This window comes from Chinchilla lanigera, unplaced genomic scaffold, assembly GCF_000276665.1.
Source record: "Chinchilla lanigera isolate Chin_1 unplaced genomic scaffold, ChiLan1.0 scaffold00049, whole genome shotgun sequence".
Taxonomy (NCBI): Eukaryota; Metazoa; Chordata; class Mammalia; order Rodentia; family Chinchillidae; genus Chinchilla; species Chinchilla lanigera.
Window position 1 is genome coordinate 2,305,179 of NW_004955450.1, and position 20,385 is coordinate 2,325,563.

Below are 20,385 nucleotides of genomic sequence, written 5' to 3' on the forward strand. Positions count from 1 at the left end.
TAATTTTAGAATTAAGTAGTGAGTTAAGAGTGAGTAGAGAATTAAGTAGTGAGTTTAGAATTAAGTAGTGAGTAGTAGTGTTAAGTAGTGAGTGATTTTTCTTTGTGATCTTGAAGCATACAGAATTATACAAAGCATACATTTGTCCAGTTGTAAATGTTGACATATTTCTATTTTGAGTGAAAATCTACAAGCTATTAAATTATTATTTATTATATTATTAAATTATTACAAATCTATTAAATTTGAAACACTACTTGAAAGAGTAAAGTTGAATACAGATGTAAAGAAAGCAGCAAATGAAACGTATGTTCATAAGAGTACAGAATCCTGGAATCTTTTAGAAAATTTTTTAGAAGCTGAAAGGAATCTTATAGTCATTAGGTCAATCTTGGGATAATTGAGGGGATATACATAGAAGAGGGAACACATTCACCAAGAAGGTAAAATGAGACCCTATCAAGAGAAGCTCCTGCGGGCTAGGTTTGGAGTTCATTACAAAAGAAAGGTTTGGAAAGAGATACTTAGGTTGGAGCTGAGCCCTCAGTGTGTGGTTAGACCCACTAATCTTTGTGGGATCTTCTAATCCTGGAATTCTTATCTGAATGCTTCTTTCCCTCCAACTTTTTAAAACTGTGGCATATACATTAAAGTACAAAAATCTACAAACTCATTATACAGATCAGTGAATGTTTGCATGCATAAATTCAACTTTGAATATTTTTGACTTCAAGAGACTCTTCGGTCAGTTTGTGTTCTCTCTCTCCTCCCCCACCTCCCACCACCATAAGTAACCATTATTCTGGTTTCTAGCACCATAGAGAGATTTTACTTGTTGTGAACTTCATATGTATAGTAGGTTCACAGAATATTTACTCTCTGGGATCGGGCTTTCTTTTGCTCATAATTAAGTCTCAGAAATTTGTCCATGTTGCATGTAGCATTAGTCAGTCTGTGTAGTATTGCACTGATTTCATTTGAAGACTATCATAATGTGTCCATGCTGTTGTTGATAGAAACATCCACTTTGAGGGTGTAGTAATAAAAACTACCATGAACATTTTCATACATCTTTGTTGAGCATTGGCACTCATTACTCTAGGTTATATTATTAAGCACTTACCAGTCCAATTATTTAAATACAAGATGACCAAAAATAGCATTTTTTAAGGTAATATAGTAGGAAATATAAAAATGACAAATTCAATACACAAATCAATTGGTTGAAATGATACCTGCCCGAGCAATGCTTAGGATAGTCAGTATGCAAACAAATGCACTGGTCAAGTGACACTCAGGGTAAACTATTAAGTGGATAGGAATGGAACTGCTGATTCATAAAATAGGTATCTTTTAGCAGGTATTGCTAACAGTGTTCCAAAGTTATTGAGCCATTTACCAGTAACAACATGGGGCAATTTCAGTTTCTGCTCATCTTTGCCAACACTGTGTTATTGTCATTCTTTTTTATTTTAGACATTCTCATGAGTGTGTGGTAGCCTCTCTTTCTATGGTTGTTAATCATTTGAACAATCTGTTTTATGAAGTACTTGCTTTGTATGTAGTCCTTTTTAAAAATTGGGACATTTATCTTACTGATTTGTAGTTCTCTGTACATTCTGGTTTTGCTGGGTGTCTTATGTTGCAGATGTAACTTTTCAGTCTGTGGTTTACCTGTTCATACTTTTTTGTTGAACAGATTCTTGATTTTGGTAAACTCCTACTTACCATTTTTCTCTTTTGTGGTTAGCGCTCTGTGTTCTTTCAGGAGTCTTTGCCTAACCCAAGGTCATAAAGATACTTAGACAATAATTCATAATTTGTAGCACTGTTAGACAATGACAAACTTTCATTGGTTCACACACACAAAGAAATAAATAGATAAATTCATACTGTTTCTCTAATTTCTTATTAAACTTTTGGTAGTACCTATGAATGAGTAGATGATGATACTAAATAGCAAATTTTAACTATGAAGGTTAGAATAGGCTACATTGTTGCTATGGTAATAAGCAGCCACAAAATCTGTGTTTGTGTTTGGTTTTGTCTTATTTATGCCACTTATCCATAGTGGGTCAGTAGAAGACTGTGCTATTTTTGTCACTTAGGCAACCAGGCTGACATAAACTTCATCATAATATATACTAGCATAACCACTATATTGCAGGAGGAGAGCATAGCAAATTGTTTATAGAGTCACATTTTCTACCCACTAGAATTGTATGTCATTTACATTCGTTGACTGGATGAGTTATGTGGGCTTGCCTAATCTCAGAGTCACTGAGGAAGTGCAACACTGTGTTCCTAAAAAGACAGCTAAAAATATTGATGAACAACCATGTGATTGTCACAGTAAACACTGGGAGTCACCTCTCTGTGGGTCAGTTTGTCACTATAAAATAGGTACTAATGATAGTCTGTACCTCATATGGTGGTGGTTGTGAGAATTAACAGGATAATACATGTAAGACTCTTATATAGTGTGCCTGGTACTTAGTAAAGAATGTTTGCTACTATTAGTGATATTATTATTACTATTATTATATTTATACTATGTGATGTCAACATACTACTACATATATGTGGATTACCTCTTTAGATAACTCCTGTGGTCCTATATATACATACCAGTGGTGGCAAACCTATGGCATGCCTGCTGCAGCCATCTGTTTATCATCATTGAAAGCTCTAAAAGGTTCCCCATCACTGATACAGTATATACCATCCATGTCCTCACAGATGAGAAAACTTCACTTCCAAGACTAACTTGCCCAAGTTCTCCACCTAATAAATAAAAGAATGGGATTTGGATCCAGGCAGTCTGACTTTATAGAGTATTTAATATTAACTAAGCAAATATATATGAATAGAAGAATTCAAGCTGGGTGTGGTACACATGCCTATAATCCCAGCAGTCTAGGAGATTGAGGCAGAAGGATCACAAGTTCAAGGCCAGCATAGAGAATTTTCCAAGACCCTATCTCAAAATAAATAAAAAGGAGTGGGGCTGTAGCTCAGTGCAGAGGCCCTGGGTTCAACCCTGATACTGTAAAATTCGGAAATGTGTATCATGCTTTAAAAACTCTGTGTGTTCATATATGTTCATGGTCATGTTTTGTTTTTTATTTTAATATCCTATTTTCTGCTAGTTTGTAAAAGTATGTCTAGTTCATATCATTAAATTAAATGTACTGTTATGATACTTTGTATATTCTGACATACGTAAACAAATTTAGAATTGATTTGTTCTTCATTAACAGAGAACCTCGGGCTAGATCAGCTTAGTGTTCCCAGAAAGCCACAGCTAGTTAGTGGCATAGCCTGAACTCAATCAGATTTCTTGACCTCAGTGAGACCTCTTCCTACCACCTCAGGTTGCCTTCTTATAGTTTATATTCCACATAATCCTTTACCAAAAATTAGAAGTGCTTGTTTTTCTTCCTGCATTTTGAGTGAATTGTGTAGGAATGTATAATTATGTTTTTTCCCCCTCGAAGCTCACATTGCTACATCTTGATTGTAGTATATCAGTTTTGTCTTTCAGATATTCTAACATTAGTAAATACCCAGAGCCAAATTAGATATGTACTTGGACAGGCTTTGTAGCAAGGATAAATGACTCCAGAGAAGACTGTTCTGTGGAAAAGCTTTGTAATGAGGAGCTTAAGAGAACTGATAGCTGTTCTTTTTCAGGTAAGACAATTTGAAGTCAGATTTCTAAAGGCAGATGGCAGTGGAGCTAGAGATGAATCAAGTATGTTACATTTGAGATTTGTCTAAAGGTATATTAGCAAGAAGCGAAATTGCAGCCTGTTTATAAAAAGCTTATTATTTTTCCTTTTAGTAACATAAGAATATACATTTATCAACCTTAGATATATTGTAATTTTCAAAATTAAACCTTTTAAGGTAATGCCAGGCTCAGTGTCATGGTTTGTTTTCTCATAATTAAATAGAATGTTGTATGATAATTTCAGCATATTTTCATATAATTTTATCTAGAAAGTTAACAGCATATAGTTTAGTGTATATGTTTAACCAAAAATAGGAATTTGTCATTCTGTTGGTGTACAGTAGAGATGGGATAAGAAGTAACAACACTTTCCATCCCTTGTTGTGGAAATTTATCAACTACCTGTCAGTTTCCTGGCCTACTGTAATTTAACATCAGTTTTTATATTAAAATAAACACTGCTTTATAAAATTAAATGCAGAATTTAAGTGAATTTTTAATGGAAAATGTGATGTTTATAAACTATGCCCTCACATTGTCATGTGCCTTCACATTGTCCGTGCTACACAGATTAACTCTGTGCTGCCTTGTAGAGCTGAATATGCAGAGACAGACGGACAGACTGCCTGGCTAGAAATTTATCAGTAAGGCTTCATTCAGCAATCAGCTAGAGACTCCTCCATTGGTGTGTTGTATTGCATTTGTTTTGTTTGTTTTGTTTTTGGACGGAGAAATGGGAAGAATCTAGGTAAAGAAAATTTTAGCTTTTATGTAAAGCCAGTCATATTTTTTAAATGTTTTTATATACTGTATAAGAAATTAATTTTAAAAGTCTGTCAATTTTTTATTTTTGGCAGTTCTGTATTGAGCATTGAGCCATTCATGCTAGGCAGATGCCCTTCTACACACCTGTATCCTCAGACCTTTTTTTATTTTAAGACAAGCTTTTGCTAAGTTGCCCAGGCTAACCTCAAACTTGGGATCCTACTGTCTCAGCTTCCTGAGTAACTGAGATTATAGGCCTGCACTACCATGCCCAGCAGAAGTCTGATTCTTTACTTCTTTTAATGTAACCATGTAACTGAAAGTAGCTAAAACGAACTCTTGAAAGTAATTATTCATAATTATACCAACCTGACACAACTACTTTGACTATCTTGGTGTTTCCTTCCAATCTTTCTTTAATATATCTTTTCTTTTAATACACATATACAGTATAATAGATTTCCTTATAAATATTTCATTAGAAACCTTGTAACAGTCAGTAAAAATAGCTTTCATGTTCTTTTCTTGTTTACAGAACATGTAGAGAAATATTTTATTTGATCCTCACACTACCCTTTTGAAGTAGATCGTAGCCCCATTTTACAAATGAGGGTATGAAAAGCAGATAATCATTTAAGCCTCTACTTGGTACCATAGTAGATTTCTGCTCCTGACAAAAGTACATGGTGACACAGGCAGGTGAGTGCATTTAATGTAGAAAAAAGAGCAAAACAATTTGTTCTGTAACTTTTTTTTTTTCAGTGTTGAGGATGGCTCCAGGGACTTGTACGTCTAGGCATTTGCTCTGTCACTGAGCCACATCACCAGCCCCTTATTCTGCACATTCTTATTTCCTGGAACCTAGTCCTAACTAGTGGAATTCAGTGAACCTTCCTTTGAAAGGCAACAGATCAATCTAAAAATACTGATTTTGCAAGATTTAGTAAATACACAAAACATCAAGAATCTTGAAGTGATTTAATTGTTCTGGTTAGGTTACTATTCTATTAAAAAACAGCTAATATGGTTTTTAACTTTTTAAAATCAGAAGCTCATAAATCAGAGATGTTACATAAAAAAACATTTGCGCTGATTGGCACAGTGGGCTTAGTGTGAATGTTGACATCATATTGGGTAAGTTATTACAAGAGAAGTGTTTCTAGGAAACTGGTCATCAAAAGCTTTACATATGTCAAATTTGAATTTTATGTTTATTCAGTAACTTTCCCAAGTCCTGAACATTGTCTGCTTTAGAATTCAAAAGCAAAATTTATAGCAAAATGCATTTCTAAGTCTGTCATTTTAAACTGCTAAGCATATTACAGTGATGCCTTTTTTGTTTGGTGAGAGCTCTGGATTTCACTTTACAATTCGTAGTAGTAGAGATCAGTATTTTCTTTTTGTTTTCCATTTGTGGCTGAGGAAATTCCCCTACTACCCTGTGTCTTCTATTTCTCTTTTAAAGAGAATTTAATTTGTAAGTCCGTTGATGAAAATGAACATCTTGGTGGTATCCATTTCCCTTTACTGTGCTATAGTTTTTATAAATTTTTTTCCAAGTATGTTCTCCTTTGCCTGCAGTTTTCATTGGCTCTTGAAATGGTAAAAGATTTAGGATTTATTGCCTATAAAAGAAAGAAACATTCTTCCCACCTTTCTTCAGTGTTGTTTTGCAGCTGCAGGTTTGAGCTAAAGAATGGTGTGAGATGTAAGCAGATAAAGCTGTGTTCCTTGACCCAATAAAGACCCTTGCCCTAGAACTGCGAACTGATAATTTTTTGTTTGAGTCCAGATAATAAACATGTCTCTCGCTTCTCATTTCTTGTATATTGCTTTCCTGAGGCTCCAGCCCTGAGTCATATGGTTTGCATCTCTCTGCCTTGGTATAAGACTGGATTTCCAAACATTTAAGTACCCTGTGCTGACTTCCTTGTCAGGTGTTTACTCAGCTGTTGTTTTCTGTTTCCTTCCAGGGCCTCCGTGAATTTATTATGATAATTAGCAGTTAGCTGGTTGCCTCACTTTTACAGCTCATCTGAAGCTCATCCCTGTTTTTCTCATATATTTAAATGAATATATACCTTTATACACTATGGCCTTTCCACCCACTTTTTAGCTATTTGTCTCTAACTAGATTCTGAACTTTAAAAGGACAGGAGTTGATTGTTGTTATTTTTATCTTACTCCTATATTTTTGATACCTAGCATAATGACATAAAATACAGCCTGAAAAACATTATTTTTCAGCTTTTTAAAAAGTTTACATGCCTTGATAAATTTAAATTCCCCTATTCTGAGAAACTCCATTAGAATCACCAAAAAGGGAGTGAAAAATATACATATCTTCACCCCTCAAGAAAATTAACCATTTGTACTTTGTATGATTAGAACAAGCTTGGTTCTTTTTTTCTAATATAAAGTCAAATACATTGAAAATGCCTTTTTGTGTACCCATGGCCTCCCCCATTCACACGTGCCTTGTTACTGCTTCACGGTACTCCAGTGTCCTAGAAATGGGAAAGTACCCTACACTGGTGAATAGTGCCAGATATTATTGGATGACTTTAACACTCAGTGGAGGCACTGGCCCATGCTGTCTTACTTGGGCCTTCATCTCTGTTTGCTAATAATAAAAGCAGTGCTTCAATAGATAGCCTGTGTAAGAAGGGCAGCTTGGGACCAACAGGCACCATGAAACAGCCAAGTAGGTGGTGTGACCTTAAAAGACACCATGCTTCTTGTAAAGTGACAACTTTTGCTTTGGCAGAAGAGAAGTGCTTTTTATTTGCCCTTTGCTATCACAGTGGCTTATATAAAACTGATACAAAATACTGTTTTGTTTCTGGATGCTTTCCTTTTGTGAATTTTTTCCCTCACAGTACACTTTGTGTCCTAATAGTGACAGTTCTCCAGGGTTCCATTGAGGACAAAAAGGCATGTACAGTGATCCAGCTGTTTAGAAAGAAATCTAAATAGTGCACAGTTCCTTTTGATGCTCTAGTACATCTGTGAATTTAAGAACGCACCTGATTTAGAAGTTTGCAAAACTTACTTCAAAAAAATTGTGTACAGAGATGGAAAGGTCATGTTTGTTTCTATTGCTGACCTCTTTTTCCCTCTTGTTTTTTTGAGGACATTATTTCCTGATCAAGCATAACGGACTCTAAAATTCTGTAAAAGCAAAGCTAACATCGCTTGACACCAAGCAGTCTTCTTTTTTTTTGTCACTGCAGTACTGAAGATTAAGTCCAGAACCTACATCCCCAACTTTTTTTTTAATTTTTTATTTTGAGGCAAGATCTTGCTAAATTACTAAATTATCCAAGGTGGGCTCAACCTTAGATCCTCCTGCCTCAGCTTCTGAGAGTATCGGGATTACAGGTTTGCACAGCAATTTCCAGTCCCAAGCCCTGTGTTGATTGCTTAGTGAAGGTGATCAACAGATGCTCATCGTTTGGGCTTTTTTGTTGTTTTGGGGGGGTTTTTTGTTTTGTTTGTTTGTTTTTTGTCTTTTTGAGACAGGGTCTTGCTATGCAGTTCACGCTGGCCTTGAGCTCACTTTTAGCCCAGGCTGGCCTCAAACTCGCCAGGATCCTCCTGCCTCAGCCTCCCCAATGCTGAGTTTATAGGTGTGTACCACCACACCTGGCTTGCTAGATGTTCATTGTTGTAATGTATAATCTACAGGCATTTCATTGGATGGAAGCTAGACTTACTTTTTTTTCCTTTGAGGTTTTTCTGTGTGCGTGGTGAAAAAATTCACCATATTAGCTTTTGCCAAGTCACTAGTTTATGTTCAGTGTAGCCCACCCTTTCTAACTAAGCAGATTATAAGACTACCAAAAGCAGATAAAGGCTAGAGGTGAACTTAGATTACCTCTGCCTTCCAAATGTGTTGAGAATCTGACTGCTTCTTACCACTCCACTACTACTCTGCCCTTAAGTTGCCATCATGTCTCAACTGGGTAACTGTAGGAGTTCCCTGCATGATCTCCTTACTTCCACCCTTTTTTCCTGTCCACCTGTCAGTCTCTTCTCAAAGCAGCAACTACAGTGATTGTATTAAAATACTAGATTCCGTGCCTTACCCAGTTCTCAAAAGTATTCTCATACCTTCCAATCTCAAAAAGCCAAAATCCTTAATAAAATCTACAGAACCTTACATGGTCTGGTACCCCACTTAGCTCTCAAACTACTGCTTTGTCACTAGCATGGTCTAACCCTTTCGCCACCTCCTTTGGTCACACCTGGCATAGTCTTCTTACTACTTGTTCCCCTGCTTGTATTACTCTTTCCCTACATAGATGCACAGTTCCCTCTTGTGTCTCCTTTGACTCTTCCTGAAAAAGTCCCCTCTATGAGCCCTTTCTTGGCATCTGTATATAAAATTACAGACACCCCTTTCCCTTGAACTCCCTAACCTCTTTTCCATGGTCTATTTTTTTCTTAGTGCTTATCAGTATATATCATTATGTTGTTTTTGTCTGTCCCATGAGCTCCATGAAGGTAGGAATTGTTTGTTTTAATCACTGCTGTGTCCCCAGTGCATAGAAGATTCCTAGATACCTGATAAAGGTTTGAGTGGATCACTTTCCCTATAGTTTAGTTCCTAAGGTAGCCTACTAACATTTAAAAAAATCAGTAATAGTCATAGTTACAGGAGCCTGAACTGTAAATTCTAAGAATAAAGAATCCTATTTTCTGCCCAGCCACCAACCAAACACACACTTCCTTATGCCCATCTCTTGAAGCATCACTTCAGGAGACTTACACACTAATTGGTGCCCCATTCCAGCCCCCCACCTCAAGTGAGTATTGTACTTATTCCAGAATTACCTCTCATCTCCCATTTAAAACCCTACAGTGAAAGAGTTCTTAACTGAATTTCACTTAACTGAGCCTGAGTTGACTGCCTGGTGGGATTAGCCAGTGTTCTCATTCCTGCTGTAAAACATATTGATGGATGCCCACGGCCTACTGAATGTTCTTAGCTCAGTGTTCACAGCTGGTGGACTAGCAAGCCTTTGTCCTTCCACTTCCTCCAGTTAAATCTGTGTGCATATTGAAGTCAGTTGTATTTATTCCGAAACCTGTATATACCAGTTTTATATTAAAAATTATATATTAAATATATAGTAGAGTATTTTTATGAATGAATTTTATTTTCTTAGAGCAGTTTTAGGCCCACAGAAGAAATGAGAGGGAAAGAACAGCGTTTTTGTGTACCCCCATCCCCCCATAGGCACAGCTACTCCCCCGACAATATCCTGTACCAGAATGGTACATTTGTTCCTGTCAGTGTACCCACACTGACACATCATGATCATAGTGTATATTAAGTTCACTTTGGTAGTTTATATGCTAAGGGTTTTTTTTTTTTTTGGTACCATGAATCGAACTCAGGACCTTGTGCTTGCCAGGCAGGCATTTACGCCACTGAGCTACATCCCCTGCCCATGGTAAAGGTTTTGACAGACGTATTATGATGTGACCTCTGTGTGTTATTTTACAAAATAGTTTCATTGCCCTAAAACTCTGTTCTGTTTCGTACACCCCACCCCAAACCCTGGTGACCACTAAATGTTTTATGATCCCCATAGGTTTGCTTTTTCCAGAATGTCAAATAGGTAGATCTATGTGGTTTATAGCCTTTACTTCCACTTCTTTCACTTAGGAACATGCACTTAATTTTCCTGCATGTCTCTCATGGCTTCATAACCCATTTTCTTTATCACTGAATGAATGGTGTTCCATTGTCTAGATGGACCATGGTTTATGCACTCACCTACTAAAGGACATTTTGTTTGTATCCAAATTTTAGCAATTATGAATAAACTTTAAACTTCCTTGTGCACGTTTTGGGTAGATAGAAGTTTTTAGTTCACTGTGAAATGTGGAAGAGTGATTGGTGGGGCATGGTAAGAATATGGCTTATTTTGCAAGATACCACTGAACTGTCTCCATAGTGGCTGTACCACTTAGTGTTGCCACTGACAGTGGAGAATTTCTGTTGCTGTAGGTCCTTGCCATCATATGGTGTTGTCAGTGTTTTGGATTTTGGTCATTCTAATAGGTGTGTAGTGGTAGCTTATTGTGGTTTTAATTTCCCACTAGGTAGCATTATGTATGATGTTGAATATCTTTTGATATGCTTATTTGCTATCTGCTTATCTTCTTTAGTAAGGTATCTATTCAGGTTTTTGGCCTGTTTCTAAAATAGCCCTTTATCAGATGTGTCTTTTGCCAGTTTTTACTCCCAGTACATGACTTACCTTCTCATTCCCTTGTTGTGTTCTTTTGCAGAGCACAAACTTCTGTCTAAATTACTTCTTTCTTTTGATTGGTGACAGCATAGTGTATTTTTCTATCACTTTATTTTTATGTGTCTTATATTTAAAGATTGTTTCATACATAATATATAGTTGAGCCTTGGGTTTTTTTAATCTATTCTGACAATCTGTGTATTTTAATTGGTATATTTAGATCACTGATGTTTAAGGTGATTATTAATATAGGGGAATTAATATCTGCCATATTTGTTCTTTTCTGTTCATTGCCCTTATTCTTTGTTCCAGTTTTTCTCTTCCATATTTTTTTTTTTTTTTGCCTTTTCTGGTTTTAATAGATCATTTTATATTCCACTTTCTCTACTTTCTTAGCATATCAGTTTCACTTCCTTTTTTACTTTAAGTGGTTTCCCTAGAATTTGCAGTGTACATTTATACCTAATATAAGTCCACTTTTTTGTAACAGTACACCATTTCACAAATGCAAATGCCTCATAATTACAAACTATTCCTAATTCCTCTCTCTTGTCCCTTTTTTTGTTTGTTTGAGTTGGGGGTTTTTTTTGGTTTTTTTTGTTTGTTTGTTTTTAAGACAAGATCCACTATGTAACCCAGACTGGCCTCAAATATGCAGCAGTCCTCCTGCCTCAGCATCCCAAGTGCTGAGATTACAGGTGTGCACCACCATACCCAACTATTCTCTACCCAAACTTTTACAGCTTTTATCATTCTTAAATGATAAAAGTTGTAAAAGTTTGGGTAGAGAATAGTTACCAAGCATTATTGCTCTGAGTTCCATCCCCAACACCACAAAAACAGAAAAGAATTTTGTTTTAAACTTCACCTTCACTTATTCATTCTCTGATTCTCCTCTTTTCTTTATGTAGATTTGAGATCCTGAATTTTCTGTCTCTGTCTCTCTGTCTTTCTTGTCTCTGTCTCTCTCACTTACTCGCTGTCTCTGAAGGAAGGGTAGATGAACACATAGTAAATCTTTCTGACCTTGGATTAGGCATTGATTTCTTAGATATAACACCTAAAACCCAAGCAACCAATAATAATCATAAATAAAGCTTCAAAATTAACTTTTGTCCTGCAGGATGGCACACTCCCTTAATCCCAGATACTGTACTTAGGAAGCTGAGGCAGGAGGCTTGCAAGTTCAAGGCCTTCCTGGGCAACTTAGTAAGACCCTGTCTCAAAAAAATTAAAAGGGCTAGCAGCATAGCTCACTAGTAGAATACTTGCTTGGCATGCACAAGGCCCTGCATTAAATCTGCAGTACGCCAAAACAAAAGAAATAAAAGTGGTTTTATACTTCATAGGACACTATGAAGAAAATAGACCACTTAGAGAATGAGGAAAAGGATTTGCAAATAATATATCTGATAAAGGTCTAGTATCAGAATATAAAAGAACTCTCACAGATCAAGAAAAATATAATTAACTCAATTTAAAAGTGGTGAGGGATTTAAAATAGTGTTCAAAGAAGATACACTATACATATGGCCATATGAGCATGAAAAGATGCTCAGCATCATTACTCACTAGGGAATGCAGATGAAAACCACAGTGAGATACCACTTCACACCCAGTAAGGTAACTATAATCAAAAAGATGGATAATAACAAGTGTGAGGTTGTAGAGAAATTAGAATCCTAAATTATGATGTTGGCACTTTAGAAAGCAGTTTGGCCATTGCTCAAGGTGTTAAACCTGGAGTTACCATGTTGCAGCAACCCTAACCCTACCCCTAGATATATATCTAAGAGAACTAAAAACATAAGCTGCAGCATTCACAATAGCCAAAAAGTAGAAATAAGACTATCAACTGATGAATGGATAAATAAATTGTATGGTATAGCCATACAGTGGAATATTGTTCAGCCATAAAAGGGATGAAATACTGATGCCTGCTACTGTGTGTCATGAGCGTCAAAAACCATATACTAGGTGAAAACACAAGAAGCCACATAGCATTTGTTTCTGCTTACTGTATATGCAATATTCAGAGTAGGTAAACTCATTAAGGCGTAAAGTAGATTAGTTCTTCCCCAGGCTTGAGAGGGGTAGGGAAGACATAAACTCCTTCTAATGGATATCAGGTTTCTTTTTGAGGGTGATAGAAATGTTCTACAATTGATTGTGGGGTTAGTTACACAACCTTATGAATATACTGAAAACAAATTGTGTACTTTGGTGATTTTTATGATACATAAATCATAGTCATCCCTTTGTATCCCTGGGAGATTGGTTCCAGGACCCCTCATGGACACCAAAATACAGAGATTTTCAAGCCCATACATAAAATAGCATATTTGTATGCATATAAAATAGCATATTTATATACATATATACCCTATGCATATCCTCCCACATACTCTAAATCATTTCTAGGTTATAATACCTAATACAGTGTAATGTTGGGTAAATAGTTGCTGTACTGTACGGTTTAGGGAATGACAAGAAAAAGCCTGTACATGTTCAGTATGGAGGCAGTTTTTTTCCCAGTTATTTTTGACCTGCAGTTGGTTGAATCTGGAACCACTGCAGATACAGAAAACTGACTGTATATCTAAAAATGAGAAAAAAAAGAAAAGGAAAGGAGAGGGCTTAGGATGCCATTTCATGTAACTTGGGATAGGGAATGTGAAAAGATGGGTCTGAGTTGGAGGTTTTAGGTCCAAGCTGAGTTTATAAGATTGACAGAATGGCAGTTGGGAAATATCCTAAGAACATATAGAAAGACTGCCGAGAGTATTGAGGTCCCTGTTGTAGTTGGGTATCATAAATTTATAATAGCACCTTTTATTTTATAATTTTTCTCCTCTGTCTTGGGTCAAAACTTAGAGGTGATCTCTATCTGGTGTATAAAAGGTCAGGCTTAGGGAAGAACCCAGGGTTTTGCACAGAAGGGTTGTAGTTTGGAAAATGAAGAGAGCAGAATCCCACTGAGGTTTGTGATTGGAGAAGAGGTGGTAGGGAAGGAATATAATGTTTCTCCATGGAAGGGTCTACTGAAGTGGAGTTAACTTGTCTCAAGTAAGAAAGGGGTGCTTGAAAAGAGCCAACCCCAGAAAACAAAACTGCATGTTATGTTTCCAGCATTGCCCAACACATTTGAAATAGCACAGTCTCATTGGTGACATCATCCCTATTGTTAGGAAGAGTTTCTAGAGCAAGCTTAGTTGAGGAACATTTCTTAAACGCCACCTAATTCTCTTTGTTTCTGGTCCTATATTGACCAAAGCAGTGATCTGATTATGATATGACTCCCCGTGTTATTAAAGAGAATGTGTTCATTGGTTAGGAAATAGCTTACTACTCAGTAAAACACTTTATAATTTTTAAATATCTTAAATATCTTTTATATTGTGTGTGTATATATATATATATATATATATTTTTTTTTTTTTTTAAATGAGTGTTTGTTACAGGGAAATGTTAGATTTCCAAAGCTAAGGTTCAGTGCATGATTCAAAATGTAAGCCTCAAGATGGTAGCATTTTTGAAGCCTATGGGTTAAAGCCTTTACGGGGTTAAGTCCTCACTGCAAGAAAACATCTACTTTCAAACTGCAGTGGAGAAGCAAATTCATATATTGCTTTTCTTTGTACAAATTTTCCTTTTTCCTTCTTTCTCCCTCCAGAGCAGTGTTCATCACATTTCTTAAATGCTTTGCAAGGGATTTCAAGTTCAGTGTGACCTCTGTACTGGGACATCATCAGACACAGATGCTGCTCTTGAAGGGATTTTGGCATTCAGTGGCTTAGCAGCCATGATTCAGTTTGAGTCACCCCCTCACAGACCAGATGAAAGCACTTTCTTACAGGATACAAGCCTTCTTCTTGGGAGTCATTTTCAACTAATTGGACTAGTTTAGGGGCCTCTGGGTTTCACTGGACTTTTCTACATTTCCTTCTTTTGTTGATCTTGGCCCCTTCACCTTCCACCCACTTTATTACTCATTTCTTAGGGGCCTGACTGCTCAGTAACAGTGAAAAAATGCATCTGAAGCCATATGGGTTGAATAAAACAAACTTAAGAGGGGGGGAGAAAAAAATCTGTGTTCTCTGAACTTCCTTTGTTTATGTGATCTGTTTATATGTCATTAAGGCCATGTTATTCAGCTGGCTCTCCACATTTCAAAATGACTGAAGATTTCTGGGGAACACTCCATAAGGGTCATGCTGGTATACTGAAAAGACGCTTCATTCATTCCCCACAAGATAGTCTCCTTTTGAGGTGTGGGAGTAGTGCCAATAGCTTCAGATGCTAACTAAATCTTGAGGTTCTTGAAAGGCCAATGGCTTCTGAGGACATTTTTAGGAACAAACCATTCAGCCGAGTCCTCTTCAGGTTATGGCATACTTACCAGGTTCTTTGAATGTTTATTAAGTACAGTGAGGCTGTATGCTGTCTCATTAATAGTTTTCTTTTGACAAGATGAACATTGACACTTGTGTAGGTAATGTTAGTATTATAGACAGCTATATTAGGTAGAAGTACTATAGGCAGTCAGACAGGGCTAGGACCTCTAGGGAGTCAGTGCAAAAGATGAGAATACATTGCACCTGTGGCTGGAGGTGCATCTTGAAGGCCAGGCCTCAGGATAAAGATGGAATGACCAGGCTTACATGACTCCCTAAGGATAAGAATATACTAGAATTGATACTACCTGGTCCAGTAAAATCTAGATAGCCGTCAGTCACCCAGGTGGATGACCAGGACCTCCTGACTTCATCTCTTCCCAAAAAGGTCCATGTACTTTCCGTGTACACTTGCTATGTGACTTCCTTCAATATTACCTAAGCAGCTATATTTGTAATCTCATTAGTTGATCATAGTTTTGTCCCACATTGTACCCACCTTGTAATATTGTACACACCTTGTGATTTTGCTCTATAAAACTTCCTTTGAGAAGTAGGCTTGTTGGCAACCCACTCGGGGACCCTCCTGCCTCTCAGAAGCTATCTCTCTCAATAAGGTTTTCCTGCTCTTAACCTGCGTGGTTCCTTCGAATTCATTCTTTGATTTTAGGGAACATAAACGCAGTGTATCTGACATCTAGCCAGTTGGGAGTGTTAATACTTCCCTTATATCATTTGGAGTTCCTATATCATTAGCAGCCCTGAAAACTTAAAATTCTTGTATATACCCTTGTATAATGTAAATTAAAACTCGGGTAGCCTTGGGTGACAATCTTTCTAAAGAACATACTCATAGAATCAAATTCTGTAGTGTTCGTTAGAGCCATTCCATTTGTAAAACACCCTGCTGCAGGGAACTGCAAACTGTTCCCAGGTACCCTGCATAGTCAGCTCCTTACTCTGTGATGGAGTGGGAACTCCTCTCTGCAGTCCAGGCTGGTCCCTATCTCTGTGACAGGGAAGATCCCTACAAAGATGGTTATGTTACATTAAGCTATTTGTAAACATGGACTGCTAAATAATAAATTTAGATGCACAAATGAGTAAGAACAAGAAATAAAACATCAGTGTTAACGTGTAGGAAATCAATTACTCACTAAACATGGAGGATGTGGTGTGTGTCATCTGTGTGTTGTTCTTATTTGCCCCCAGTGGGATGAACCCCGGCTGAGCTTCGCTAGGCTGTGGCTGAAGCTGCTGTGCTTTCTTTAATTGCCATTTCACTAGGCCTCCTTAGCAGCAGCACCTGAAAGAACTGCTGAGGGAGCTCCTGAGTGAATTCTCATATAATTTGTTTCATTCTCCCAGTTGATTGAGGCCCTTTTTTCTTGAGTGGTTTGCAGTTTTACTTAAGTGGCTGATGTTTAGGGTCACTGTTAAATGTTTTGTATGAGTATTACTTCCACGATGAATGGACAGTGGCTGCTTTTAGCTGTATGGGGTGAAGCCTTTAGTGGTAAGCCTTGAAAGGGAAAAATCTTTCTTTGTATTGATATGCTAAATGAAATTACTCTCTTTGTCCTTTTATCCTTTCAGTCTGATAACCTCAAGTTCTGTTGATTTATTTGTTTTCTTCAATTAAGCTTAGCTATTTCCTGTTCCCAGGTGCGTGCTGTTTCTGCTGTTGGTTATGATAGTGAAGTGGAGCATACTTCTGACCTGATAGTGTGGTTACCTTGACTCAGAACCACATCAGTGTGCCTTCCATCTTTCACTTCCTTTATGCATTATTTCCTTTTGGAGGGCACAGTTTGTCACCATTTAATCTTAGTATGATTCATGTGGGACTAAAGAACTGGTAATGCTGTAATAACAGTGCTATTCTTTATATAATAATAAAGAACTTACTTTTTTAGCCTTCCACTATTTATGAAGCACTTTCAGTTTAATCCCTCTTAATAACCCTGTTGGGTTAAGTCAGCAGCACTCTCTTTATCTAAGATGGTGAAATTGTAGCTCAAAGAGGTTAAGTGCCTCACAGAGTTGCAATGTGTCTTGAGTTACTCTGCTTAATGTTACTACAGGAGGTAAAGAACACTTTTGAAGATATTCTGGATGAACCAAATGAATTTTCCAAACTGTGTCACAGTTATTAAAGTCTAGCTTGTTTTGAGTCTGGTCAGTTGATAAGACTATAGTAGTTAAAAGCTCATTGAGCATAGAGTTTAAATTGATATGTCCCAGTCAGGAAAATAAATATTAGGTCAATTTCTGTTCTGCTGCTGATGTGAGAAAAGTTAAGGAAGACTGACTCTTAAATTTATGATACTTGAACTAGAAATAATTAAGCCATTAATTTTTTTTTTAATTCTCTTTTCCTTTCAGAGAGATGGAAAGCTTGATGACTAGTTCTACTCTACCGCCCCTTTTTGCAGATGAAGATGGCTCCAAGGAGAGTAATGATCTGGCTACCGCTGGGTAAGCAGCTGCTTGGGAACACTGAGCCTCTGCACAGGCTTCAAAAGAAAGCTTCTAACAAAGTGTGAGATGCTAAAGAGGCAGTTCTATGTCATAAAAATAGAGGTGCATTTGTTGTGCTTTTCAAAGAGTGAGAGCCATTGTAAACTGCTTCATAATCTACTGTTCGTTGCAATGCTCTGATTCCTGTGAACTGGTAGAATAATAATGTGAGGCTTAGCAAACTTTGGGACTCCAGGTTAAGAAAATTACACGGTCACCATTAAAATACCTGCCACAGAGCTAGCTCTCAAAAAGCAATGCATGCTCTGTTCAAATGTCCATGTTATTAAAATATTTTTTCTCAAAGTTCAGATATTTTAATACGATTCTTTATTTAGGATGCATAGGTGCTTTAGCTGACTTTTGTTCATTTTGTACTGCCCTCACCCTCGTCCTTTCTGAGGGCTATCTGAACAAATATGGAAAGGAATATAGAAAAGAGTTAGTAGCAGTAGTCTACCTCTTCCCTTGAAAATCTCTGTCCCACTTGAATTTTTGTATTTTCTAGATGTTTAGCATTAATTTGCCAAAGAAGAAATATATTCACTAATAGATTAAAGTGCTAGCTAGTCCCTAAGATGAATTATTTTAATATTCTTTAGAGCACTTTAAAAGAAGTAGACTATACTCTGGAATTGTATTTCCTTCTCTCACATTCATTTCTCACCTCATTAGTATCTGCCTTTTGACCTTACTACTCTGGTGAAATTATTCTCCAAGACTTTCCTAAAGGCAGCCTAGTTACTTAGCCTAGTTCATTCAATAAAAATTTCAGTGTCTATGTACTGGACTATTCCAGGCATTAGATCTAAAGCATTGATCAAAACAGACAAAGATCCTAGCCTCTTTAGAGCTTAAATTCTACAGGGAAGGCAAACACTGAACAGGGTAAATAAATAAAATACATGCTACATTGATAAAAACTCTAGATTACAAAATAAAGTGGTAAAGAGGGATCAGAAGGGCTTAAGGGTGCTTTATAAACAAAATGACTCAAAAAGTATTCGGTGAGAAAGTGATTCAATAATGCTTTAATGGAAGTATGGAAACTTCCTTTCCGAAGTTGTCTAGGAACGATTTTTCTAGGCAGAGGAGCAACCAATGCAAAAGCCTTGGGATAAAGATGTTCCTGCCTTATGGAAATAGCCAGGAGGCAGGTGTAATCATGGCAGCTGCACACCAGGGATGGAGCAGGAGAGGCCTGCATAGGTGCTTCTTTGGTGTGCATATGAATTGCTTTGTGGTCTTATTAAAATGCAGGTTCTAAATTAGGAAGTCTGAGTTAGGGGCAGAGATTCCACATTATCTGATAGGCTCTCAGGTAAACCCAGAACTGCTAATTACTGTGAGTACTAAGGATCTAGATCATGTAGGAACTTAGGGATGAGAATAAACAGCTCTTACTGTGAAGGAGATGGCAGAGTATTACAGGGTTTCAAACAGGGGGATATGGTCTTACTTATTTGATAATAGGATCTGTGTGACTGTTATGTTGAGAATAGACTGAAGGGAGCAGGGTCTAGAGCAGAGAGATCAGTTAGGGAACTCTAGAGGTAATCAGGTGAGAGATGATGAATTGAAGAACATTACTGGTAACTTTTATGGGAATATTTTTGTTGGAATAGTAGAGGCAAAAACTTGATTGAAGTGTTGCAAAAACTGTAGTAAACAGGGGCTGGGGATGTAGCTCAGTGGCAAAAGCGCCTGCTTGGCAAGCACAAGGTCATGAGTTCAATTCCTGGTACCGGAAGAGAAAACAAAACAAATGAATAAATAAATAAATAAAAACAGTACTAAACAGTATAGAATTCTAGACATATTTTGAGGATAAGCCTAATAGGATTTGCCTGAAAGACTAGATAAACAATGTGAGAAGGGACAAAAGAGCAAAAACAGTTCCAAGTTTTGATCTAAGCAACTGAAGGGGTGGAGTTACCATTCATTTAGATAGGGAAAGCCAAATGGGAAGAAAGTGTAGGAGCTCAGTTTTGAAAAATTTAAATTTCAGGTGCTAATTAGATATCTAAGCAGGCATGCCAAATAGGCAGTTCGATATAAGGTTCTGAAGCTAGAGGCTTAGGCTAGAAAGGAAAACTTGGGGCCATCACCATATAGCTAATATTAGAAGTCATAGAACTAAGTGAGATCACCAAAGAAATAAGTACTGTACAGTTAGGAAAGAAAAGAGATCTAAAGCCTGTGCTGTGAGAGACTGCAGCATTTAGAAGTCAAGCAGGAGAAGAATGAGCCAAGATTACAGTCAGTAAAGAGGTAACGGGAAAGCTAAAGGAGTACAGGGGTCTATAACCCAAATAAGAAGTATATTTCAAGGGAAGGGAAGAGATTGATTTTGCCAAATACTTCTAATAGATTGGAAAAATAAGGGCTGGGAAATGACTTTGAATTTAGTATTGTTACATGTTTGTCTAGCTGTCCCCCCAAAACCTCATGGAATCATAGGGCTTTTTTGGAGGTAGCTGAATCTAGAGTGTGATTAATTGGCGTGTAATGCTGGGATTAAGTGTGTGAGTGCTACACTCACCCTAGAACAGGTATCCTGCATACAGTATAAGGGACAGAAAGTATCTTATTTCTTGCTTGTTGCTTTTGCTGTCTTCTGCCAATGCCATGAACTGTTGCAGCTCTGCCATGTACCACCCTGCCTCGGAGACAACTGAATATGGACTGAAACCTTTACAAACTGTAAGCT

General features: G+C 37.1%; 1 protein-coding gene across 6 annotated transcripts in view; it reads left to right on the forward strand.

Moving 5' to 3' along the window:
* Hmg20a (high mobility group 20A) overlaps window positions 1-20,385 on the forward strand; it is a 77,253-nt gene that overhangs the window by 19,735 nt on the left and 37,133 nt on the right. For 3 of the 6 annotated variants that reach the window (XM_013518883.1, XM_013518884.1, XM_005393490.2), the window contains exon 2: window positions 17,541-17,633. In XM_013518883.1, coding sequence (XP_013374337.1) covers window positions 17,545-17,633 — 89 coding nt within the window. In that variant the 5' untranslated portion in view covers window positions 17,541-17,544. Of the gene's footprint in view, window positions 1-3,531; window positions 3,694-5,033; window positions 5,198-17,540; window positions 17,634-20,385 lie in introns of all 6 variants that reach the window. The other 3 variants (XM_005393491.2, XM_005393492.2, XM_005393493.2) reach the window with 3 other exon arrangements.